Source organism: Solanum pennellii, chromosome 9 (genome assembly GCF_001406875.1).
Source record: "Solanum pennellii chromosome 9, SPENNV200".
NCBI lineage: Eukaryota > Viridiplantae > Streptophyta > Magnoliopsida > Solanales > Solanaceae > Solanum > Solanum pennellii.
This window is the reverse complement of record NC_028645.1, coordinates 56424552-56451535: the sequence shown is the minus strand read 5'-3', so window position 1 is coordinate 56451535 and position 26984 is coordinate 56424552. Positions and strand designations below refer to the sequence as shown.

The following is a 26984-nucleotide window of genomic DNA, read 5'->3' as shown; positions in this document are numbered from 1 at the left end:
TACACTTATAATACAATGTGTCAACTTTTTACCAAACAAGCATAATATATATATATATATATATATATATATTTACATACTTAATTCACTTTTAATATATATTGCAGATTTAAAATAGTATTACTATAAATGATAATAAATAAAAAAATATTGCTAAAATTCGTAATTATTTATTAAAAGATACTATTCAAATAATTTTTTCTGTTTTTAAACTAAGCGTAAAATACGTATATATGGTCGTTAAGTAATTCTAATTATGTAGTTTATTTAGCTTATTCTAGGACAAAAGAGAGGTTCCTTTTAGAAAAAAGGAAAATGAAAAGAAAAAGGAGGTCTTGGGCATATGCGTTAACGATAACATTCTGATTCGGCATCACAATCGGGAGTTTACACGCAACTGGAACCACATTCCGCCGAAATATTCTTCAACAGAGACGCCGTTGTCCTGGCGGTTAATTAAAGTGTTATTAGGGTTCCTAAACAATGGAATCTTTACAACGCAGAGTTGAATCATGGATCAGAGGCCAAAAATCGAAGATGTTGAAAATCACTTGGCCACAGCAATGGAAGATGGTTGTCCGGTGGCCTTGGGCCGATGCAAGAGAGCAGAGGAAACTGATGGAGGATGAATTCAAGCGGAGGAAGAAGCAACTTGAGGATCTCTGTCACGCTGTTAAAGCTGAATCTGTCGCTGACTTGCACGATATCCTTTGTTGCATGGTGCTTTCTGAATGTGTATATAAGGTAAATTTGATTTTTTTACTCGAATGTTCACATTTGGCCTTTGAATTCTCATAACTAACCTGTTCTAAAATAGTTACACTTCACTCTGAAATGCCGAGATGATAGCAGCAGTAACAATAGCATACATAAATTATTCTTTTAAGAGAAAACACAAATAACAATAATATCGTATGCAATCACTGTGTTCTGTAATCACGGAGAAAAGAGTTCTTTTGGTAATATTAAGACACATTGTTAAAAAAAGTAGAACATTCACAGTATGAAAGCTCACAACACATTAATATTGGAAGTATTTGAAGAACTTCCTCTTTGCTTACCTTCTAATAGATTGATATTCACATCAGAATGTGTCTTGTAAGAAATTGGACAATGAAGACAGGTAAGTCTAAATGAATTATTTGTAGTCATCGCTTAGAGGACATAAACTTCAAGAGAAGAAGTGATGCAGATGCAGTTATCTGTGAGAACTCTTAAACATATCTTACCTTTTCTTCAGAATTGTGCGCTCGTAGCACAATGGAAGCGTCCAATTATAGAACGACGTGCTTTGTGGCTCCAGCTAGTGTTTCCCCGACTTAACAGGTGTCTCAAAGGCACAAAGCATATAAAAGCTCCAATTGTGTGCAGTGCTTTAAGTGTGAAGTACAATTAAAGAGTAATTTTAGCAAAGGAAGTGTTGATGAAGAAAAATAAAAAAGTATACGTATGTAATGCAAAAAGAATTGTAAACACAAACAATGCGATATGAACCAAGGAAGTGATAACATTCCAACTAAGTAGAATATATGAAGTAAAAACCATGCTAATCAAGTCCAGAACTATTGCAAATTTATGATTAGGATACATCTATGCAATTTAAGTTTTTAATTTAGATTAAGGATTAGCTTTTTTGTACTAAATTCTTATTGTCTTTTTTCTGATAAAGTAATAATCTTATTGATTTCGGACAAACTCTGTGTACAATCGATATAATACAACTATGAAATTTTAAGTTATAATTCAGATTAAAGCTCTATGTCTTATACTTAATATCTGTTTTTACTTTTTGACAACAACAACATAGACCTTCCCTTACCCTTGTACGGTGGAGGCTATTTCTGATATACAAACTCCATATACAATCAATAATTCAATATACGAAAAAACATAGAACATGCACAAATTTGCAGTTCTCTTGGAGACTCCCAATTTATACAAACAAGCACTTCGTGCATGTAACAAAAATTAACCAACAGAAGGTGTGGGTATTCCCGAATGTACAAAGTTATTTCTACCCTTCAAAGTTCTCATGTTCCTTTTCTTCCAAAGAACCCACATAAGAGCTAATGGAGCTGCATTGATTCCCTGTATCTTCTTGTCTCCAGTTGTGTAGCAAGCCCTTCAAATTGAATCCAGCATTGTTCACTCTTTGTCAGATCAGTTCCAACAGAGTCTCCCACAATTGGGTGTAACTTGCTGTGCACTAGTAAACGGCCCTTGTCTTCTCCCGATCATCCGGCGCATGAAGCTTCATTATTTTTCACTTTTCCATTTTATTTACCGACATTTTATAAATAGTGTGTCTGTAGCAATTAATATGTGCACTTCATTAGCATTACTCTATTGAAGATAAAGCCTGTGTACCTTAGTGCTTCACAATTTCACCGTAGAGAGTAGAAGTATCTAGCCCTACACTTCTACTCCAAAAAGAAAAGTATCTAACCTACAATACACCTAGTTTTAGGACTTAGCTTTCATTAGGAAACTTGTAAGAAAAATAAAAGCTTCATACTTATCATGAAGTATGCAAAGACATGTGGATGCACACTTGAATCACATCAGCTGCTGAACATGTTCAAGGAGCTCCTTATTTTTCATGCTATCTGAGTTCTGATAAATTTGTAATCATGTTCTTTCTCATGCAAGATTTTCAAACATAAAAGGGTTTACGCTTCTCTTGGTTGGTGACAAGAGAGGCTTGTCTAACCCAAGAGAATTTGAGAAGAAGGGGTTTTCATTTATGCTCTAAATGCTGCCTATGTGGCTCAGAATCAGAATCCAATAGCCATTTATTTCTTCATCGTCCTGTCACTAGCCTTTTGTGGAAGCTGTTCCTTAACATTGTGGGTCTCAAATGGTGTATTCCCTCTTAACACTTGTGACTTATTAAGGAGCTGGAATTATAATGGGGGGCATAGTCAGACATAAGAAATGGTGTAAATTGGTTCCTGGTTGCATATGGGGGACAATACGGAGGGAGAGAAACTCTAGAATGTTTTTGAAAACAGAGACAGCTCCTTACAGAATCCTGAAGTGAAGTGCTTTCTTCTGTTTTACTTTTGGTGTATAGAAGGTTTTGTAGAGGAGGCTGAATCATTTAGTAGATCGGATAGGCGCTCTGTAATTGTTAGATTACATTAACTGGTTATGCTCCCCTCTTTCCCTGTAAATATGGTTTTGTCACTACCCTAGTGCTTATTTTAATATATTGCTTTCTGAAAAAAGAACAGTAGTTAGAGGCCACAATGGGGCAAACTGAAAAGTATTTATCTTGATCAGTTTCATTCAAATGAAAAATATTGAAGTAGTCGTAGACCATTTTTGTTGCTTAAAAATGTAACATCCTCTCATGACAGAGACCTGATGCTGAAATGGTGCGGGCAGTGAACAAATTTAAGGCAGACTTTGGAGGAGAAGTTGTTTCCTTAGAGCGCGTTCAACCTTCTTCAGATCATGTTCCACACAGGTTCTTTTAGATCATAGTAATCACATTATTGTTTTCATTTTTATTTTCTGTTTGTTTCGCCTGTCTTAGTGATACTTTGAGTTGGAATCGACTGGTTTGAGCCGTTATTATATGATTAGTTGGATAAGATGGTTCGTTTATTTGTAAATTGTTGATAAGTTGAAGGGTTGAGTATTCAGTAGCTTCATTAGATGTGAGAACTGGTAGTGGTAGTCATGCAAGCAAATCTGTGTTGCAAAAGTTACTGCACATGGTTCTGTGTTTTAGTTGGATAGTTGTGCCTGTTTCCAGAGTCCGGATAACATGGAGAGGTTTATGATAAGAATGCCAGGAAGATGATTGATGTGCATCGTAGGTGTTATGTTTCATCCAATCTATAAAACTCATTGCTCAAAGTTTGATGAAAACATGTTCATCCGTGAGTGCTTAACATAATATATTTTGAACTTCTTTTCAGCGATAGCAAAATCTGGTAGTAATGGATGTTTCAATCTTATTTCAGATTCCTTGTAGACAGATGAAATCGAATAATTCAATTTATCTCCGTGGCCCCCACTTTTCTCACTCTGGTTTGACATTATACCTGCTTGCAATCTTCCCTTTCCACTTTGTGTGGCCCTGCTACCCCAGTGGGTTGTTGAGTAGGTAAGGGAGGGGGAAGGATGATTGTTCCTGGTGTGTTAGTGATGTAAATGGTAACCTGAAAAAAGCTGTTTCCCATTACGATAATTGATTTTTCAAAATTCAATTCAAGATCAATTACCATCTCTTTGCATTTTCAAAAAAGATAAATCAATTACCTTCTTTTTGCAGTTATCTTTTGTTGCTTTTTCTGACCATATATTTTGTTTAATGCCTTGCCAAGCAAAAAAAAAAAAAAAAAAGAAACAAAAAAGATTTGTTTTTGATATGTGAGGTTTGCTGACATGGAAGCTATACTATTTCTCTTGCATCTCAGTGTTTTTCTTCTCCTATTTTGCCTTCTCTTTTATAGGTATCTTTTGGCGGAAGCAGGAGATACATTATTTGCTTCCTTTATTGGGACCAAACAATATAAGTAAGTTTGCATGTTTGTTCTAGCTCAGATGCATCTGTATATCTCGTGTTGTGACATAAGTTCTTTACACTTTCATTTTCTTTTATGCCTTTTTTTCCAATTATGAAGGGATGTCATGGCTGATGTGAATATATTTCAAGGCGCCTTATTCCATGAGGATGCTGTTGAAGATATTCATGGACTTGAACCTATTGAGTCTGGTCAGGTGGACACTCAAAGGAGCAACAGAGAGAGTCACTATAAAATTTCGAAATCTAAGACTAGGCCATCGAATCTGACTCAAAAACCTGCTGCTCATAGGGTAGTAGAGCTCCCATTTGCATGTCTTTTCACATGCCTCTCTCACACATACACATACACATTGTTTCTTTGAGTTTCCAGTTTTCTTTCTCCGCTCCTTAAATTTTGGCAGCTACTGTCCTTAGGGTTTCATGGCACGTGCTAAAGGCATACCTGCATTGGAGCTGTACAGGCTTGCCCAGAAAAAGAAACGCAGACTAGTATTATGTGGGCATTCACTTGGTGGAGCAGTAAGTTAGATTTTTCTGAATCCGCAACATTTGCTCTTGTCATAGGATGTGTCTGTCGTTTTGTTTGGAGAAGTTGATTTAGGTGTTATCTTTACAGGTAGCAGTCTTGGCAACCCTTGCAATTCTGAGGGTTTTTGCTGCTTCATCAAAAGATAATGAAAAAGTTCAGGTGAAGTGTATCACATTTTCCCAACCACCAGTGGGAAATGCCGCATTGAGAGAGTGAGTTTGATATTAATCTTTCTTGTTATTCTCTTTTTTTTTTTTCAAAACGTAGTTTCTGGCTTCTTACTTGATTCTCTCCAGCTATGTGAATGAGAAAGGTTGGCAGCAGTATTTCAAAACCTACTGTATTCCTGAAGATCTGGTGCCGCGCATCTTATCTCCTGCTTATTTTCATCATTATAATGCACGGCCTCTGCCAATACCTTCTGATGGTGGAGCTTCTGTATCCATGTCAAAATCTAGTGAATTGTCGCTACTGAAGCAGAAAATTGAAAAACCAAAAGATGATGAAGGAGAGCAACTGGTGTTGGGTGTAGGTCCAGTGCAGAATTCCTTTTGGAGGCTTTCGAGACTTGTGCCTTTAGAAGGTGTTAGGAAGCAGTTGTATAGATATAGAGGAAAGAAAGTTGAACCTCTTGAGACGCCTACTGATTCTGATTCAATAGCATCAGTCAATGATATAGCTGATACCCCTCAGTCTCTTGAAATTCAAGAAGGTTCTGATGGCATTTCTCTCCGACTATTGCCTACAGATCAAGATATTCTTGGTGAAGGCAATCTGGGAAAATCTGTAGCTGAAAGTAATATCAACTATGGGGACAAGAGGGGTTGGCGTCGCATGCCTTACTTACCGTTGTATGTACCATTCGGTCAGGTTGATTTCCCATCTATTTTGCTTTTTTGGTGATTTATTTTGTACTGATTATCACATGCATGAACTATCATTCTTTTTCTGCAGTTTTCTTCTCTATATTCCTGATATATGACTTATAATCTTATACTGTTCTTTGTTGTTTTGTTTTCCTTATTCTTCAACTGTCTTCTTGTAATCTGTTACTCTTTTTGTTCCATTTTATATGTATCCTTTCCTTTTTAGCTGATTCCAAAAAGTATAAAAACATTTTTATTATCAGAATTCTTTACTTTGAACTTCCTTTTTACCCTTAATGTCATACTTTAAAAGTCATGGAAATATCATGGCATGTCTAATGCCACAAGTTATTTGGGTACTTTTGATATGCACACAAATCTTTGTTTCTTTCTTAAACTTATGTACTCAATCAAAGTGTCAAACACTGATTTATAGAATAAAAATGAGGGAGTATACATCTTGCCACAGTTCTATGCATGTGGAAGTCTTAAAGTTATATTTGTTATTGATTTTTTTAGTTGCTTTTCACTATTTTGTCTTTTGGATTTGGTGAATATTCCATGTTCTAAGCTTGGGCAATGTGGTAGGGTTGCATTCCATCTTGGAGTAGTGACACCAAGCGTCTCCATGATATATACTATGTACATTAGCATAGGGAGGTAAAAAGGCTTAACGATCTAAGTCTATAAAAACGGACATTATCATGTGCAGGCAGTATTCCTAGAAGTCATCCCTTTGTCCTTTAAAATGATGGAAGATGTGAGGTGGGGAGGTAAGACAATGCCTTGCAGAGACGAGTGTCTTCCAAAGAATGACACGAAGTGATCGCAATGATGCTAAACTTAGTTAATTCAATTTTAATACGATTATTATCATATTATAGTGTATTTTAATTTCCGTGAACGGTGTGATTCACTTCAGAGAAGCGTACTTTTCTTCACCTGCTTTTCACTTCAAGTCCTACAGCCTTGTTGCTTTTTTGCTCTTCTATCTTTTAAGATCAGCATGCGCACCTCATAAATATAACGAGAAATAAAACAGAGGGTGCAAGTAACACACATAGAGGATATATTGAGAGAAGGTGGTCATATGATTTATTTGGCCATAACCTACGTAAACCTCTAATGCTCCACTTTGTAGGTTTGAGACTCTGTGGTGATTGAAGGTGATAAAAGTGGTTTAAATAGATCTAAAATCACGTGGAACAAAGTTGTCTCAAAAGATCTATAATTTCTCTAAAATTAGTGCTGAATTAACTAAGAATAGAACACAGTACAATAGAAGCAAATTATCCATTTAAGTCTTTACCAACTAGTTAGGATTAAGCTAAGTTGGTGTTACCTTTACGTTTGATCTGGAAAAGGATAAGTGTGATATGTGGAAAACTTCTAGTTGTACAGAACTGTTAATTTACTTTTAATACAATTCACTCACCAGTATGGAATGAAATAGGCCTGAGTATAGCAGAATGCATAGGGCGGATTTTGTCATAGTCCCCAGTCGGGGTTGAGACATAGTTCTTGCTATCTTGCAATATCAGCATGGGCTGGTCTCATACTATGTCTATCATATTGGTTATTTTGACTTATTTACCCTGAAGATAGTATTATTTGGCAATATCAGCATGGGCTGGTCTCATACTATGTCTATCATATTGGTTATTTTGACTTATTTACCTTGAAGATAAGCATTATTTGGTGTATGCTAAATATGTGAATTCAACAGCTTTATCTCCTGGAGAATTCATCTGTGGAGTTCCTATCTGGCGCAGAATACTCAAAATTGACATCGGTATGAGTTCTATCTACCTTCCTTTGAGTTTTAAACTTTTGATAAGTTCTTGGGGTTACATTCAGTAGGAATGCCATCATCTCTCATCCTCCTCTTCTTGTAAAGGAAGAAAAGGTAAAAAGTCTCTCAAACTAGTGGAAAGATGAGTGAAGTAAGTCAAACATTAGAGGCAGTGTATTGTCTATTAATCCTTATCTCCCCCCACATGCATGATGCAAAAGACCCTGCTTAAAGTTTTTGCCTGGGCAGTTTTTATGTATGAAAAGATATGTTTGATGACTTTTATAGGGTGTTTGGATTGTCATAAAAGCTGGTCAAACCTACTTTTAAGTCAATTTTTGACTTCTGGAGGTGTTTGACAAATATAAAAGGGAAAAGGGTCTGATATACCCCTCAACTTTGTCATTTAGAGCTGATATACCCCTTGTTATGAAAGTGGCTCATATATACCCCTATTTGTAAACAAATGGCCCATATATACCCCTACTTGTAAACAAATGGCTCACATATACCCTTTTCCTCTAACGGAAATGAAAAAAATAATAATTTTAATCTAAATTTTTATTATTTTTTCCTAAAAAATTATAATCCCATATGAGTAAATTTAATCCTCGTCAAACATATTTTTTTTGACTTTTTTTGGTTTCAATGACTAATTTATAATTATTATTTTGATAATCAAATTTATTTATGTTTCACTAATATTCTTGTAAAACTTATTGTAGATGATCAAATTTTTTCTTCGAACATGAAATTAAATTACAATACACACACAAAAAAATAGTTTAATTTTTTATTCTTTAAACTAAGGAATGAAAGAAAAAAACAAAATAAGAATAAGAAATTCAAATAATTATAATAAAAGAAGTCAAAAAATAATTTATGTATGAAAAAAATTAAAATATACCTTGAACTTTGATAGAAGAATCATATATACCCCTAAATAATTTTTTTTTAAAAAATAGAAGTAATAAATATAAATTTAAAACTAATTTTTTAACTTCCGTTAAATAAAGGGTATATGTGAGCCATTTTGTAACGGCAGGGGTATATGTGAGCCGTTTGTATAACGGTAAGGGCATATATGAGCCACTTTTATAACGAGGGGTATATCAGCTCCAAATGACAAAGTTGAGGGGTATATCAGACCCTTTTCCCAATATAAAAAGATACTTATAATAAGTTAAGAAGTGTTTGACACGGTAAAAATGACTTAAAATAAGTTTAAAATGACTTAAAATATGTCAAAAACCAAAAGTAGGTCTCCAGCTACTTTTTATTTGACTTAATAGTCATTTTAGTTTGACTTTTTATTTTTGACTTAAAAACTACTTTTTTTAGCCAATCCAAACGGGTTGTTTCTCATTTTGATTGCTTCTTATGGCAAAGACATTTCCAGGTCAGATCTGTGCTTGCTGAAGTAAAGGAAAGGTTTCAATCACATTCGATGAAGTCATACAGGTTCCGTTTTCAGAGGTAATATGTTATAATTTATAAGTTTGCTTTATCCACCTCTATGCTTATTTGTGAAAGGTGAGAATTATGTGGTCATGTTCTTCACCCTAAGGTTGTCTAGTGATCCATGGAGTAGAAGGAGAACAGTGAGGTCATATGATCAAAGTCAAGTATCTGTGGAAAAACACTTGGTGATTTCTTCCATCCGCTTAAGCTTTGGTGGGCAGAGTTATGATACCTGTGTTGGTGGGAGGTAGTCGGTACCAGCTTGAATATTCTGCATGTGAATTTGCATCGTCCTTGCGGGTGCTCTTAAAGTTCCCTTGTGTGATTTAGAGGGAGGGAACCTTTTGTTCACTATTATTCATATAAGTTCAGGGTGGGAGGGAGGGAGGAAGAGAACCTTTTGTTCACTATTCGTCATTCAAGTTCGCTTTGCCCCATGATAGTTTTCCAGCTCATGTATATTTAATTATTTATATTGCAATACTTTTCCTGAATGTTTAAACTCATTATGCACCACATGACCACTTCTGCTGGTCCTTGTATTGATCAGTTTATGTCACCTCAAATCAACAAAAGGAAAGGTTATTTCTATCAAAATAATGGAATCATTGCTAGAATATGTTTAAGAAAGCCTAATCAATTGGAGCGTGTAAGATAACCCTTATATCTTCTCCAACTGTGTTCCTTAGTTTGGGGGGGATGATTGTACATGTTGTAATTTATCATATTGCAGTAGTGCAACTTGTTGGCAGGTATATGGTACACTCTTGTTTAAGAGTGTGTTTTAGGATGTGGAGTCAACTCTCTTGGGATACTCATTCATCCCTTGTTTTCCAAAACCTGAAAAAAATAATAATGTTGTAGATGCATCTTTTTTATTTTCATTATTATTTTTTATTTGTGTATATCTTGTATTTATACCTATTTTTTTTTTCTAATCAACTTGGTGCGACATGATTTTGGATGGTTACCCTGTTTCAATTTTAATTTACAGAATCTATGAACTTTGCATGAGCGATGACACAATACCTTTCCTGGGGATTGAACAAGTGCAGCAATTTCCACAGTTACAGAAATGGTTAGGCATTTCTGTTGGTGGAACTGTTGATCTTGGGCACATTGTGGAGTCCCCTGTCATCCGTACTGCCACTTCCCTTGTTCCACTTGGATGGAGCGGTATTCCAAGTGGGAAGAATACAGATCCTTTTAAAGTCGACATATCTGGTTTTGGGTTACATCTGTGTACACTTGTTGAAGCTCGAGTAAATGGGCGCTGGTACGCCCTAAATCCTGCTATAAGTGCATGATCATTGACATTGTTGTAAATTTTGTTTTAACCATTTCCTTATACTTCCTTACATCTGTGAGCTTCTATATGATAGTTGATTTTTGCAAGACAACTTTTATTTTGTGAAGTAGCTATTTACTTTTCAATGGATGTTGACACACTATAGCTGAATCCTCTAGGTTAAACATATGTTTTTCTGTATATGTATGTTAATAAGAGCTGTTTGCAATGTGTTTTAAGTGTCTTGTTTTCCTTACCTTTTGGATCAATCCTTATCTGACCATACGTGTTATGTGTCTTCTGTGGAAACACAACAACATACCCCGTGTAGTCCCACCAAGTGGGGTCTGGAGGGTAAAAGTGAGCACACACCTTACCCCTACCTACCTTAGAGGTAGAGAGGTTGTTTCCGATAGACATATAGTAATAGAAGTATAAAAATAACAGATAGTAATGCTACAATACTACAAAGAAATAATATGATAGTCAAAGTACAAGAAACAACAAATAATAACGAGAAAGAAAGGACAAGAAACTACAAGAGTATTACTACGACAACTAGTATAGACGAACAAGACAATGCACTTACTTACTAACCTTCTACCTTATTCGTATCCTCTACATTCTTTATCTAAGGCCATGTCCTCGATAAGCTAAAACTGCATCATGTCCTGTCTAATCATCTCTTTCCAATACTTCTTTGGTTTTATCTCTACCTTCCTTGAAACTGTTCATAGCCAACCTCTCACATCTCCGCACTGTATATGTACGTCTCCTCATTATATTCCCGAACCTCCTGCATTTTGTCCTGCGCCAATGCCACTCCTTGTCTCGGATATCGTCGTTTTTAATTCTATATCTCCAAGTATTTGCACAAATGCATCGCTACATCTTCATCTCCGCCACTATCATCTTTTAAACGTGAGACTTCTTGATTGACCAACACTCTGCTCCATACAACTTAGTTGGTCTAACCACTCCTATATAACATGCCTTTTATGTTGTTGGTGCCCTTTCCTCATCACAAAACACTTCGGATGCGAGCCTCTATTTCATCCACCCTGCACCAATACTGGAGTGACATTCTAGTCAATCTCCCCATTTCCTTGGATAATAGACCCATGATACTTAAAATTCAGTGTTTTGGACGGCGAGAGGCGACAAGGGCCTGCCTCGCCACGCGGCGAGGCGCTTGCCTTTTTGAATAAAGGCGCCAATTAATACCAATTAAAAATATTTAATTGCATATTTATCCAAAATCTTAATAGTAACAACACATATTAGCAAATATTCAATTCAAAAACCAATAGTAGAAACTAAAAAGTCTAAAACTTTAAAGACTAAATAATTCAAAATACAATAAACTAAAACGTTAAAAGTCTATTTTTCTTCAAAACTATCCAATTCTTGAAGATCAAAATCCTCTACATCATTATATTGCTCTTCATTTTCTTCCTTCACGTATTCTTCATCAATTAGTGTTTGATTCCTACTTGAAGATGAACTTGTAGATGTACTCCTTTGCCCTTGTCAAGTGCTCTTGATCTTGAAGAAAGTCCCCTAAGATAATAGATATTCTCATCCGCTCCAATTGCTGTAGCAACACTACCCCAAGTAAGATCATCATCCTCATATACTAGTTCATCATTTTGATCTTCGGGGCATCCAACTAACTATTCAGTTGAATCATCAATGTTATCCAAGCGAATTGGATCAATAAGATCACAAGCATCATAACGACGTTTCAAAGTTCTATTGTACTTAATGTACACTAGATCACTGAGACGCGATAGTGTTAGCCTATTCCTCTTTTTGGAATGAATTTGTGCATAAATTATTGATATTAGCTAATAGATATTGATAATAATATAATATGGAAATTAGAATATAAATTTTTTACTTGCGTGTTCAAACACACTCCAATTTCGCTCACATCTGGATGAGCTACAACTGAGGCTTAATACTTTCATGGCAAACTTTTGCAAGTTTGGTGTTTCACTACCAAATAGTGACTACCATTCAACTATAATAAAATAAATTTAAAGGTTAGTGACTATAAATAAGTCAAATAATTTAAGTAAGAATGTAAGATCAACCCACTTACCCGGTGACCTTGTGTCTCTAGCTCTTTTAGCCGGACCATAACCAAATAGTTCATCCGCCATTTTGTACCTAGGAAGCTCAGCGACTAGTGAATCTTGTATTGTTGTATCATGGACCAACTTCTCAACACATGCATAATACTCGGTCCACAAAGTCTGTGCTATAGTTCCCTCTTCTTGAGCTTTATAATATAATCCTGGGTTCAAAACATGGCCTGCAGCATGCAAAGGCCGATGGAGTTGTTCTGACCACCTTGCATCAATAATTTGAAACACTTTCTCATATTGCTTCTTAACTTCACGAAAACCATGTGCAATAGCTTCTTTGGCTCTATCCATTGCTTCATAAATATAACTCATTGGTGGTTTTTTCTCCCCATCCACCAAACGAAGCACTTTCGTCAAAGGGCCACAAATTGTAAGTGCTCGAACAACATCATTCCAAAAGTGGATAGAAATAATAAGATTGGCAACTTCTTTCCCCGAAGTTTCCTTTGCAAATTTACTTGAATTCCATTCGGTTGAGAGGACTAAAGTTCTCAAGTTTTTTCTTTGTATGTACATAGCTCTCAAAGTTAAGAATGCCGTTGCAAATCTTGTCTTGGCCGGTTTCACCAAATTTCTTTCTTTGGTGAATTTTCTCATCAAGTTTAACAACAATGACCTTTGACTAATGTAAGAATGGATTTTGATGGCCTTCTTAAAAACTGTTACAGAAAGATTAGATTATATTAATTAGTAGCTAATGAATTATTGATTATAAAAAAAGTTAAAGGATAGGTTGATATGAGAGTGATATTACCGGAAGCATATGGCTTAACCTTGAATATGTCACCAAATATCAAGTTGATGCAATGAGCGACACATGGAGTCCAATAAATGTGTGGGTACATTCTCACTAGCATTATCGGTGACAACTTGTACAACATTTTCTGGCCCAATTCTTTCAATAGTGTTTTCAAATAACATGTAAATTTTGGTGGAATCGGTAGATTCATTGCTAGCATCAACAGAACCAAGAAATACACTACCAATTGGAGAATTCACCAAAATATTGATGATCATTTTACCATTTCGTGCCGTCCATTTGTGCATCATAATGGAACATCCAAACTTTGTCCATTGCACTTTATGCTCATCAACAATTTTTTCTACTTTCTCCACCTCTTTTTTTAGGTGAGTGACTCTAACTTCATGGAATGTAGGAGGCTTCATTCCGGGGCCATCTTGTCCTACCGCCTCAATAAATTTATCAAATGATTTGTGATTGACGTAATTAAAAGGGAGCCCCGCATCATACATCCAAATTGCAAAAGCACTTACTGCACGCTCTCTTAGTATTTTCTTTGTTTCATCAATTCCTCCTCCTTTTTCAAAACCTCCTTTTTGTGTTGATTTCTGTGAAAAATAGAGATTCAAAGGGCCTTTTGCACATTCCGTGCGGTGGATGATGCACCTCCACTAGAACTAGAAGATATCTTTTAGTTTTGGAGGGAGGCATCATTTCCTCATAATCATCCATTTGATCAAGATCATCAATATCAATATATTCTTCCGGCTGCCTCACTTGAAATTTGGGATTATTAGCGATCTTGTTTTGCATATAAATCCTTACTTCTTCTCTAATCTCCGACGGACAAGCGGTACATTGTTTAACATTTTTGAAACCACCCACTAAATGTTGTTTGTGTTGAGTTATTCCACCATTAAAAGTACTCCCACAAAAGTTACAATTAACCGAATCTTTCGTCGCTCCTTGAGCCATAATTCCATCCATTGTCCCTCTTTTTGCTAGCATCCACCATTGGTTATTGAATTCAATCAATTCACTGTTTAGGAATAAATAATTAGGAAACTGGAAAGAATTTTTTTTTTAAATTATAGGCAGTCAATAGTCAATACGTAGTAAGGCTGAGGCAGTAAGCACTGAAAGCAGTGAATATTTAATAGGAGGAAAACAAAGCAGTCATCAGTCATCACTCATCACTGATGAGTCTGATGACTGATGAAGGAAAAATACAGAACTGAAACAAAAAATTGAAGAAGAAGAACAGAAAAAAAGAGGTATGCGATATACCTTAGGTCTTCAGCAGACAGTAGCATGCAGCAGCAAGCCAGCAACTCGCAGCAGCAGAGAGTCGCGAGGGAGAAGAGAGCGAGGGAGAAGAGAGTCTCCAGGGAGAAGAGCGCGAGGGAGAAGAGAGTCGCGAGGGAGAAGAGAGCGAGGGGAGTTGCGAGGGAGCAGCAACAAATTTTAAAAGTATAAAAAAAAAGCCTCAATTTTGACTAATATTGTTAAGTCAAATATTTTTAAAAAATTTAAATAAAAAGGCGGCGCCTTTGCTGTCGCCATTACGTCGCCATACGTCGCCTTTCTGATCTCGCCTCGCCTCTGTGATGAAAGGCGAGGAGTCCTCGCCTCTCGCCAAAGGCGATGAGGCACTCGCCTTTCATATCACTGTTAAAAACTACATCTCTTTTGGATGAACAGTGCACCAAGCCTCACTTCCACGTCAGTCTCATGTATTACGTCACTGTACTTGCACTTCAAAGTATTCGGTTTTGGTCTTGCTCAATCTAAATCCTTTAGGGGTTGTTCGGTAGAATGTAATACATGTATTAACTCTATGTATTAATAATACATTGTTTGGTTCACTTTTCATGCTATGTATAATAAATGCTTGCATTAGTTATACACTCTATTGTGTGTTAAGGTAATACCATGAGTTTCTAGGTTAATGCAAGGGGTTCCGATGCATGCATTAGCATGGTTAAAGACCACATTGCCCCTCAAATATTTTTTTACATATTTTCCACCATTATTGTGAAGTGTGTTTTTGTAAATAAATATTTTTATACAATGCATGTTTTTTAGTACACTAAACCAAATAATGCATAAAACTTATTCTATGTATAGTTAATGCAAGCTTTAGTAATACGAACATTATTAATGCAAGCATTACTGATACACTTTATTTAACATTATTCTTATACATCCTACCATTCAACCCATTGGACTCCTACGTTATTCTCCAAACCTCCAACTTACAGTCAACTCCGCCGCGAGTCTCATCAATCAAACTATGAGGGGTGTTTGGATTGACTATTTAAAGGTAGCTTACAAGCTAAAAGGCATAAGTTGGAAATATCCAACTTTTGGCCTTTGACTTATTTTTATACGTTCGTGGCCTAAAAGTAAGTGCTTAAAAACACTTATTATCTTTCCCAAACACCACAAGAAGTAAAAGAGCTTAAAACCCAAAAGCACTTAAAATAAGCCAATCAAAACACCCTCTATGTCATCTGCAAATAATATACACCATGGTACCTCACCTTGAATTTGTTGATTCAATGCATCCATCACCGAGGCAAATAAAGGTGGGCTTAGGGTTGATCCCCGGTGCAACCTTATCAAAACTAGGAAGTGCTCCAAGTCTCCTCCCATTGTCCTTACCGGTATCCTTCCTTCACCCAATTGTACGCCACATGTACACCTCTAGCCTCCAAGCACCTCTATGTAATTTCTCTCCCTGGGAATTTATCATAAGCCTTTACTAGGTCGATGGACATCATGTGTAAGTCCTTCTTCCTCTCCCTATATTGCTCTGCCATTCTCCTTTTGAGATGAATGACTTCTGTAGTGGAGCGTCCCGACATGAACCCTAATTGGTTCTTGGAAATAGCCACGCCCTTCCTCACCCTTGTCTTCACCACCCTCTCCCACACCTTCATAGTGTGGTTTAGCAGCTTGATACCCTTATAGTTGTCACAATTTCGAATGTGACCCTTGTTCTTGTACAACATAATCGTTGTACGCTCCATCTACATACTTCAGACATCTTCGCCGTCTTGAAAACAACATTAAACAACTTAGTCAGCCACTCCAGACCTACCCCACCTATGCTCTTCCAAAATTCCACCTGTCTGGCCTTTCAATCTACCCCTACGCATTCTTGGACAACACCCTTAACCTCCTCAACCTTTATAGGCCTACAATACCGACAACCTCAATACCTCTCTGCATGCTTCAAATCCTCTAGCACAATGCCTCTGTCTCCCTCTTCACTTAAGATATGGAGTATGTCTGCCATCTCCATTTAATCTAATGAGTGCCGCCTCCACCAATACTTGTCGTCCTCATCTATAATGCACTTCACTTAGTCCAGACACGTGCCCTTCCCTATCTCACCCTAGCTAGCCAGTGTAACTTCTTATCCTTGCCCTTGTCTTCTATGGAAACCTTTTGAGTATAAGCAATGCTTAAAGGTTGAGCTGATGGGCGGGGTGTACCTATTGTGACTTGACATTTCTATTTTTAAGAATTAAAAGAGACATAATAAGAGAGCTAAGAGGTAAGCTACATTACTCAGTAAAGCCTGGGGTGAAGTTCTAGATGACTTGTACCAAAAGTTTGAACATGAACCAAAACATGTCTTAGTGCATTTGTTCTTTGTCGTTCCTGTCCCATAATTGCTATTAAAATTTGTTCTCTGCGGTTGGACTTTATGCTGGAGTCGTTATCATGTTTCTGCATATTCAGCTTCTCAAGTAAGGGAAGGATAAATTAGTGAGGTTCCAAAAAGTAGTCAACTTATATTCGTTTTGAGTTCTCTGTTCGATCATGCTCCTGAATCAGTTCCTTCCGGCCTCTCCCAACGACTTGTTTAATGGATATTATAGATTGTGGTCACCAGAAAAGTATAGTAACTTATGGTAATATTGAGAATTGCTTACCTAATGAATGTCTTAAACACTGTGGAGATGCATTATATGTCTCCTCTGATTAGATTGTATTTATTGTTAAAAAAATTAAATTTAGGTGTTCAACCTCCGTGGAGTCTTTTCCATCACCCCCTGTTCACTCACCAGATCATGGGGAACAATCAGAAGTTCAAAATATGCGAGTACTAGTTGGAGGTCCACTGAAACGACCCCCTAAGCACCATATGGTGGAGGATATACCTATGTTCTCTTCAATTGATTCATCCTACATTGATACGAAATTGAAGCAAAATGTGTTCAAGGTAGAAGGGAGGAATCTCGTACTCCCAGATGGTTTAGATGATTTTGTCATATACTGTACGACTGATTTTTCTACTGTCTGGAAAGAGGTTAATCTGAGAACCCGTAGGGTTAAGTTGATTGGCCTTGAGGTATGATTGGTTTTAAATTTAGATTTGAACCTTGATGAAGTTTTAGATTTCTTTGTAACTAATACTTGTGTATTTGTAGGGCTCTGGTAAAACCTCTCTTTTAAAAGCAATTCTGGATCGAGGCCGAAGGGCCCACACTGAGAGTATTGAAAATCTAAATGCAGATGATGATGTTCAAGAGGGAATTGCTGGTGGCTTGTGTTACTCTGATTCAGCTGGAGTTAATCTGCAGGTTCCTTTAACTTGTGTGCTCCATCTCTCTTCTTTGGGTGGTTCTTTGAGTATGGAAGACTTAAATACCTTTCACAATAATGTGTTGCTAATTTTTTTGTTTGTTTTGAGGATGGTAACATATATATATGGAAACAAGGAACTACACCAAAGGGGTATTCTAGTAATAAGTATAAGTAGTAGTCAAAAGAGCAAAAACCCATCACCTATTTACTCATAAGTAATCTCAAACACAAGAAAGTCGTCAGCTTCTAAAGGATAAGAAAATCACTATACAATCCTTTTTTAAAATTTGAAAAGTACAACTCTTATATTCAAAACACCTCTGATTCCTCTCAGTAAATAGTTAACCATATGCAAGTTGGGACACTCTCCCATCTCTCCCTTGTGACCTGACTGATTGCCATCTCTATTACAACAAGCTAAGGCTTCATGAATATTCCTTGCGTTGACCACCTGATACCCCCTAGGTTGTTAAAAAAATTGTCATTGTTTCTCAGTCACTTTACAATGTAAAAAAGAGATGATTTATTGTCTCAGCCTCATGTCACGGACTTGAAGTATTTGCTAAGACTCCTTGCGGCACTTGACAACTTACTCACGAATCTTTCACGATTTTGTAAGCTCAAGTAAGCCTTTAAGACTCGGAACACTAAGAGAATGCAATGAAAGACTTAGAAAGAAAAGAAAGAGAGCTTTGAAGAAGGCTTTTATATTGCTTTGGAAGATTGCTTTACAACTTGTTTGGTTGGTTTACAAATGAGAGCCCCCCTATTTATACTACTACGTAGGGGCTAAAGTGTAAATAAAAGTTACTTACAAGTCCCTAAGTTATTTACACTTTGGTCCCTATTCTAGAAAAGTCTACACTTTCTAGAATATGCTAAACCTTTTCAAGTAATATCTAAATTATTCTAGAGAATTCTAAGGAACTCTCTAGTCTTCTTGATTAACCTTGAAGGTTCTAGAGTTCTCCGCAAACCTCTTCACAACTCTAGATCCTTCAGCCTCTATCCGGATGCAAAATTTAACTATGATGTGGCGGGACGTGACACTCAGCTCCACAAAAAAAACATCTAGAACACAAGTGAAGACCCCTTTTCATAAGATTATCTCGAGTTAAAGCAATCTGTTTAGCCAGTAACCACGTGAAGCATGCTACCTTGAATGGAATCTTTACTTTCCATATTATCTTGGGAAAATGCATAAGTACCCCCTCAACCTATGCCCGAAATCTGAGAGACACACTTATACTAAAAGACACACTTATACTATACTAAGGTCCTGTTATCCCCCTAACTTATTTTATAAATATTTTTTTTACCCTTTTTCGACATACGTGGCACTAGATTAAAAAAATGTCAACACGCGCTGGGCCAGAAAAATAGTGCCATGTAGGCCGAAAAGGGGTATAAAATTACTTATAAAATATGTTCAGGGGGATAATAGGATTTTAGAATAGTATAAGTGTGTCTCTGGGATTTTGGGCATAGGTTGGGGGTACTTATGCCTTTTCCCTATTATCTTCGAAGGCCAACTACCAAGTTGTGTATTGGATCTATGCAAACACTTACTGATTCAACAGAAAATCTATCCTTCCTGTCACTTGTCCAGACTTAGTTGTCCTCCCTTGTATTTAAGTGTTGGAACTGTTCCAGGATGCTATTGAGTTCTGTCAACTCACACTTCCCAATCATTAGGGGTCTTCTGAACCTGAAGTTCCATCCTATGTTATCTCTACTGTTGCCCTTCTCTGTAGGTTCAAATTTTATAAAACAGTAAATCTGGACTTCAAAGTTTGATTGCCAACCCAACTATCCTCCCAAAATAAGGTCTTCCCTCCATGACCTACCTTGATTTTGGAATTGCTAATGATCTTGGACCACAGATTCCTAATAGTTCTCCATACAGCAGTTCCATAAGGATGTAGTACAGTCATGCTAGTCCAAAAATCTGCACCAACTTTGACAAGTAAAAAGAACAATATATTTTTAGCATAAGGGACTTTAAGTCTTCCAATTAGACCATCTGAACCAACACTGACTGCATACATGATACACCCACCTGACCTCCAACAGTGCCTATGTCTGCTTTTCTAATTGTCCAGAAAATGCTGAGACTTGTAAGCCCTGACCGACTTCCAGTATGAAGAAACACTATTGAAACTGAAACAGGAACTTTCTGGGAATTGCAAAGGCTGGATATCGTTGGAGCTGGCAGGAACTTGGATGGATCTGGTTGGATTTAAGCACACGACCCCCAGAAAAACAAGAGATCTGCGAAGATGGAGATCGAAAATTGTCTCATGCACTTGCCATACGGACTGATGCATCGCCGTAGATCCTGTTGTTGTCGGCGCGTGAGAGCGTGTGCGAAGTCGATAAGTGACGGGTTTTCTGGGGTTGGGTCGTCGGGGTTCTGTGAGCAAAGGATGTTGTTGGTTGAGGTGCAATAACCCCAGTTACTGGCAATAAAATTAGTCTTTGGAAGGACGTACAGTTACAAAAAAATTTCTGGTCGATGGTAAATGCACCACGATTAAATGTTCACACTAGCTTTGATACCATGTGAAAAAGCACAAGAAAATATTATTATTTAAGGTGATTGGGTCCTTGGGATACAAAAAACTGCATCCCAAAGGATGGAACTGGAGAGGTAGATGAAGATGTAAGAGTGATGGTGACTGAATCTCAGATAATGGAACTGGTAACACCTCAGAAATATCCAAGTGATCACTTAGGTATGTGAATATGGCTGGTTTTCAAAGACGGTAACATCAGCCGACATAAGAGACACCTGTCCAGGTCAATTGGGTTTATGCAGTCAAAGTTGGTCCAGATGGTCAAATTGATAGGCTTAAAGTCACCTTGTTGCCAAAAGTTATACTCAGATATTTTATCCAAACACAGCCTTTACCACCATTTACTGCTGAACGGTATCTTGAACCCCACGATAGGATAAACTCAATTTCATCCCCAGCTGTCCACCATCTTCTATCCTCATCTCCTCCAATCCACCTTAAATAAATTGACCACCCGTTGACCCAAAAATAAATTTTCTATCACTGCCACAACCTTTCCAATAGACCAGATACCACCAACCAAAGATCTCCTCCACCTTTACCATAACCACACAGATTTCCAAAAACTGCAACTATCACTCCATCTCAAACCACCCAAGGAACCCCCCCCCCCCACACACACACATCAACACCACTTTCAAACTCTCTTAAGAAAAGCCCCTCTTGACGACCGTGTTTACCTCAATAGCCACCACTGATCTCTTCACTTTTCATCTCCTCCAATGTCCCCTTGCTGGTCCTTCACCTCAACTACAAGGGCACCTCTGTTCCCCTTCGTTAAATTGGATTTCCAGAAAATGGAGAATTACTCAACCGCCTATAGTCATCAGCTTATTCCAATGAAAGGTGAAACAATCCCGTTTTCAACTAAAAGAAATTCCAACTATGAAGAAAGATATTGAAAACCATTAACTACAGATCAAGGTTCGATTATACTTGAACATATCCAAGAAACCGCAGTTTATCGATATTCAAGACCTTTATCAAAAATCCATGCGTAATGTTTGAACCTTTTGACATAAAATCCAGATGTAGACATGTATAACCTGAAGCAAAAAAATTAGTTCAGTATGAGCTTCAGGATTAAACTCAGAAGAAACCCACCTTTTTCAAATTTGCTCCTCCACTAAACAATCATACCGAATGGGGTTTACAAATAAAGTATTATATTCCCACGCCGCCGCACACTCTTCAATTTTCAATAATTTCCAAACCAGAGATTAAATTTTTACTTGAAAATTGTAATCCAAAAGAAAAAAGTTGTTCTTTTTTTCCTTCTTTGGGACAGGTCAGAATCTGGGAAATAGAGTAATTTTGGAGATGCTTACAGGAGGAGGAATGTGCTGAGTAAATTTGGGGTTCTTGATTTGTTATTTCTTAAAAATCTGTGTAGTTGGACGCTGTCTTTGGTTAGTGGTGGAAGGAGGTAGTGACAGGCGGTGAGTCAGCAGTTATTTTTATGAAGGTGTTGGACTGGAGGGGTGAGGAGAGCTGGTAAGGAAAGGGATGGGTTGAAATTTTATCATGTCAGGGACACATGACAGCCTCAGTTGCTAATCACTATGTTTAAAATCTTATTAGGACCAACTAACACTCAATCTGTGCATAAGGGCATATTTGAGCAGTTGAGCTCATTCGGCAACTGCAGGGTAACAGGGTACATTTGACCCCAACTGATGGGGGAGAATGTTTGATGATTTTGCATAATTGAGGGGGAAATTGTAATTCTATGCACCTTCTCCAGGAAAGAAAAGTAGACCTTTGAAAGTTTTGGCATAACTTTGATTTTTTTTTAGGAGAAACTTTTCTCTGGTAATCTATTTTTATACGCTCACCGCTCGTGTAATATGAGTTTTGATTTTGCAATTTTTTCCTCAATCAATTTATGTATGCTTGGTATTCCTGTCTTGAGTTATGATTTTGCAAGTTATATCTTGGGTGCCATTTGAGTGGGAAAATATACCTAGTTAAACAAAAAACACATCATACATCTTCCAGTATCCAGATGCAAGCATTATATTGCAGCAAGGGTTTGGAGAGCGTGGGTAATCAGGAGCTATGAAAGGGGAAAGAATTTTGTCTGAGCAATCTTTCTTAGATATTTTGGCCAAGTTTCCTTGGAAACGTTCCTAAATAGGAAATTCATAAAAAATACAAAATTTCTCACGTACATTGTCTTTCTACTTGGATGGTCATGTATTCATTGGTAGCTGCTTTATTTCTCATTGCTTGGATTTATTTGGTTTTATTTATTTTAAGTGCTCAAAGTCTTGGCCTTATGTTTTGTTTTGTAGAATCTGAACATGGAGGCAACACATTTCAGGGATGATCTGTGGAAAGGAATTCGTGATCTTTGTAAGAAAACAGATTTGATTATACTTGTGCATAACCTATCTCATAAAATTCCTCGCTACAACGACTCAAATGCCTTGCAACCACAACCTGCCATGTGCCTTCTCCTTAATGAGGCAAAATCTCTTGGAATACCTTGGATACTTGCAATTACAAACAAGTTTTCTGTCAGTGCTCACCAGCAAAAGGTAGCTATTAATGCGGTTGTGAAGGCATATCAAGCATCTCCTAGCACAACTGAGGTTGTCAATTCATGTCCTTATGTTACATCTAGTGCTGCTGGTGCTTCTCAATCTTGGTATACAGAAGGGAAAGATCCAGAGTGGATGTTTGGTGCCCAAAAGCTAATTTTTGCTCCACTTGAACTAGTCCGGAGGCCTTTCCAGAAGAAAACAGCTGTTCTCCCCATTGATGGGGTATCTGCTTTGTGTGAGCTTGTCCACCGTGTACTTAGGAGCCAGGAAGAAGCTGCTTTACTGGTAAGGAGTTGAAAGTGAATTTCTTAATCCTCCTCCCCACCCCTAACCCCCCCACCCAGTTGTTCGTGACACAGATGCGTGGTTTTGTTTTCTCTAGGAGTTCGCCAGAGATAGGCTTTTTGTGGAATTGGCTCGGGAGAGAGCAGTTGAAATTCAAGATTCTCAGACAAAGGTCAATCCTCTGAATGCTGCGGCTGTTGGTGCTTCACTTGGTGCTGGTTTGGGCCTTGTGTTAGCTGTTGTCATAGGTGCAGCTTCTGCTTTGAGGAAGCCATAAAATCTTCTGGACTATATAGGGTGTATAGAAGGTTTAGTTGCCTTAATCGGTCGTGGATATGTAGCCATTCTTTTAATTTTATGACTACTCAATATTTAATGATGGTTGATTTTTCAGTAGATTCTTTGTTTATATTTCTTAAGCTGTTGGAGCAAATCTAGTAGTATAGACGTGGGCTCATAAAACTGTTAGCCAAGACACAGATCTATGTAAAATACATTGGAATTGCTGAAAATGTTAAACTATGATAAGGCGATGTGTTCAATGGTTTGAACCTGTAAAATCTTCGAGTTCGCCTCTGCATTTCTGTGATTCACCCGCCAGGTGAATTTAAAATCCTTATTTTAAACCTACAGATGTACTCTTGCTAGCTTATCTACTCATGTTCCTATCAGATCAAGTTGTATACCAAAGTACCAATTTAATAGAAAAACTTTTTACACAGTAAGTTTTAACGACCCGGCTAAACTAGGATTCATTATCACAAGTCTGATATAATAAATACCATTTATATTTATAGCCAAATTTTGGCGATAGAAGGATTTTATAAGAAATGCTAATACAAGGTCCTTGCTCACAACTTGGTCACAAATCTGTTCTAGCACAACTTTTTTTTTAACATGATCAAAACTTTAAAGTGGTCACATTGTGCAATACCTCTCGAATAGAATTTGATGAGTTAATTATTTCTCAAAAATACAATTATAACCTATTGGGGGTTATTGTGTACTGCTCCCCTTAGTTGCAAGACTGCAAGTGATACAACAATTAACTAAATGCAAACAAGACACACCCTTGAGCAGCTGCCCAGCTTAAATTGAGGGCAGAGAAGAATAGAAAGGTAAAGAGAGAGAAAAGATCAACATAATGAGTTATGGAACAAAACTAGCTGGAACAGCACGACGTTTTCTGCTTTGACATGTCGGTCCCATTGGCAAGGCTAACGCGATTGACAGATAATTCTGCCTTGTATGAATCAGAGTTGAGTACTTTTCTGCTCACATTTTTGTATATCTCACGGATGACAATTTCAAAGGCTGTTTTCACATTAGTAGAGTCGAGAGCCGATGTTTCAATAAAGAATAATCCTTCCTCTTCTGCAAGGTTTTTTCCATCCTCTACACTCACATCTCTGATATTCTCCAAGTCACACTTGTTCCCAACAAGCATTCTAGCAACTGTGGTATCACAGTGGGCTGCATTACCATTCAAGATGTGTCAGATGAATTTCCAAAAAAGGGGCAAGGCAACAAAATTAATATGGGTATGATTCCAAGTTGAAAGAAACAAACTTTGATCTGAGCATCCGGTATGATAGCAGGAAGAACAATTGAGGATTTATTCAAATATTTGAGTTACCATGTTGAATACTGCAGTGTATGTGCAGAGCTGTAGTGCGCGGGAAGATCCACAAAGATTCAAATTTTGAGGGGATAAGGCAAATTGTCTTCTAACAAGATGATATTTAATGTGAAGCCTATAAACAAATGAATAAAATAACATAGATCATATAGCATCATGCTATCTATGGGAAATCTCAATCTGCGATTCTTTTGAAAATTAGCTCATAAGAAGTTAGAGCTTCAGATTTCAGTCACTTCAACAACTCAATTTAAACTAGATGGGGACGGTTGTATGAAAATCAGACAAGCAGAATCTTTTTGGTAGCACAACTTCAAGTGGAAAGCAATGCTCCTTAAAGCCTCCGCAATGCCAAAATTCAAACTTATAGTTTGCATTTCTTCGCGACACAGAAGCACAGGAAAGGCTGGAATAGGAATCTCTTCACCCTAAATATTGATACAACTAATTCTCTAAAAACTGTATATTTCAAATCCGTAAATAGCCTTACCAGATTCATTACATTTTCGCAATCATACCTAGCACAAATTTGTCTTGATACAATGAATTCAAAAGTATTTTTACCACCACCAACCTAAAAAAAAAGACAGCTGCCTCCAAAACAGTAAACACATAATATGAACAAATGCCTCAAACTTACAACATGATGAGCTTCAAGAAGGTTAGGAAGTAACACATGATCCTACAAATAAAATCAGTTATCAGGAGTGAAATCATCAGCATAATTGATACTCTTTTCCATATAATCTATGGCATAATTACCAATTGATACTCTTACACCAGCTTATGAAATAGTACACAAACTGCTATTTCCGCAGAATCAGACAACAACCCTTTATATTTTCCATGTCTAAACAATTGGGTAAGCAATTTAGTTGATAAAAAATGCATATCCCCTATGGGATTGCTGGACACTTTTCCCCCATAATTTTGAGAAGTAGATAGAACCCGCGTGTAATTGGTCTAAAAATGAACAAATCCATTACCCAAAAAGGGGGAAAATTGCAATGCTATTCGCGTTCATAAATCAACAAAGCAATGAATCCAGATCAAACAATAAATAAAAATACAAAGAAAGCAAAAGGGGCTTACTGTTGAGTTCATCAAGCCATCGTTTGATATTTTCGAAAGTAGTGCTTCTACTGATATCATAAACAATAAGAGCTCCAACAGCGCCTCTATAATAAGCAGAAGTGACAGCCCGAAAACGTTCTTGACCAGCAGTATCCCAAACCTGGGCCTTAATTTCCTTACCATCAACTTCAATAACTTGTGTTTGAAACTCAACTCCAATGGTGGCCTTAGAGTTATGGTCAAATTCATCACGGGCAAAACGGGACAGCAAGTTGGATTTGCCAACGGCAGAGTCCCCAATCACCACAATCTTGAAAAGATACTCTTGTTCTTCCTCCATTTTTCTTCTCCTCTTTGTCGGTCGGAACTACTTAAGCTACTCTACTCTCCCACTACTGTGACAAAGATGTTGAAATATATAAAGGGGCGGAAGGTTATGGCACTATATATAAAAGAGAGGAAGTAATGACATTATTGATGGACTTAAAATAGTGTTTTTTGACAGACTCAATTTAGACATACCTCATTATACTTGATATAATAAGTTGTTTTAAATAGTCGAGAGATTGAAAATATCCTAAATATGGTGATAATAAATAGTCGAAAGATTGAAAATATCCTAAATATGGTGATAATTTGGAAGTATATTAACTCATGTTAGAGAGGTTTAGTCTCTAGCAAAAGAATGTTCTTTAAGGCCATCACTGATTTTGTGGATGACTTGATAATTTAAGCTAAATTTAAGAGTATTTTCAATACTTCTCTCATACTTCATCAGTTTTTATTTAGATGTTGTACTTACTAAAAATATGTATTTCTTTTTAATACTTGTCATTTTACAAAATTAATGCATCAATAACAATATTCTTCTTATTTTATACTTGAGCCTTGAAAGTATGA

At 36.9% G+C, this 26984-nt stretch overlaps 2 protein-coding genes across 4 annotated transcripts; one reads left to right on the top strand and one right to left on the bottom strand.

Annotated features, from left to right (window-relative positions):
* Nucleotides 1–283: 283 nt before the first annotated feature.
* On the top strand, nt 284–23931 carry LOC107031293. 3 transcript variants are annotated; one of them, XM_015232607.1, is made up of 14 exons: nt 284–744; nt 3360–3469; nt 4464–4526; nt 4635–4827; nt 4952–5056; nt 5154–5278; nt 5363–5936; nt 7659–7724; nt 9124–9200; nt 10180–10461; nt 17395–17728; nt 17808–17960; nt 22835–23371; nt 23469–23931. In XM_015232607.1, exons 1-14 carry the CDS (start codon nt 484–486, stop codon nt 23646–23648), a joined length of 3060 nt encoding a protein of 1019 aa, XP_015088093.1. In that variant the 5' UTR covers nt 284–483; the 3' UTR covers nt 23649–23931. The 3 variants fall into 3 exon arrangements, with proteins under 3 accessions (XP_015088093.1, XP_027775341.1, XP_027775340.1); XM_027919540.1 differs by lacking the exon at nt 284–744 and adding an exon at nt 3972–4114; XM_027919539.1 differs by lacking the exons at nt 284–744; nt 3360–3469 and adding exons at nt 3855–3887; nt 3972–4114.
* A 313-nt stretch (nt 23932–24244) lies between these two features.
* LOC107029462 (ras-related protein RABA5b) lies at nt 24245–26675 on the bottom strand. The gene is made up of 2 exons (XM_015230878.2): nt 26103–26675; nt 24245–24844 (listed from the first exon to the last, which is right to left on the bottom strand). Exons 1-2 carry the CDS (start codon nt 26422–26424, stop codon nt 24534–24536), a joined length of 633 nt encoding a protein of 210 aa, XP_015086364.1. The 5' UTR covers nt 26425–26675; the 3' UTR covers nt 24245–24533.
* Between the last annotated feature and the right edge of the window lie 309 nt (nt 26676–26984).

What these genes read in the sequence shown, in the direction of transcription:
- LOC107031293 (XM_015232607.1), top strand. Translation starts at nt 484, where the DNA reads ATGGAATCTTTACAACGCAGAGTTGAATCATGGATCAGAGGCCAAAAA. An exon ending in GCTCGAGTAAATGGGCGCTG is followed by an intron (nt 10,462 to 17,394) that starts GTACGCCCTAAA and finishes AATTAAATTTAG; the next exon opens with GTGTTCAACCTCCGTGGAGT. An exon ending in CAGCTGGAGTTAATCTGCAG is followed by an intron (nt 17,961 to 22,834) that starts GTTCCTTTAACT and finishes TTTGTTTTGTAG; the next exon opens with AATCTGAACATGGAGGCAAC.
- LOC107029462 (XM_015230878.2), bottom strand. Translation starts at nt 26,424, where the DNA reads ATGGAGGAAGAACAAGAGTATCTTTTCAAGATTGTGGTGATTGGGGAC. An exon ending in ATGGCTTGATGAACTCAACA is followed by an intron (nt 24,845 to 26,102) that starts GTAAGCCCCTTT and finishes ATGGTAATGCAG; the next exon opens with CCCACTGTGATACCACAGTT.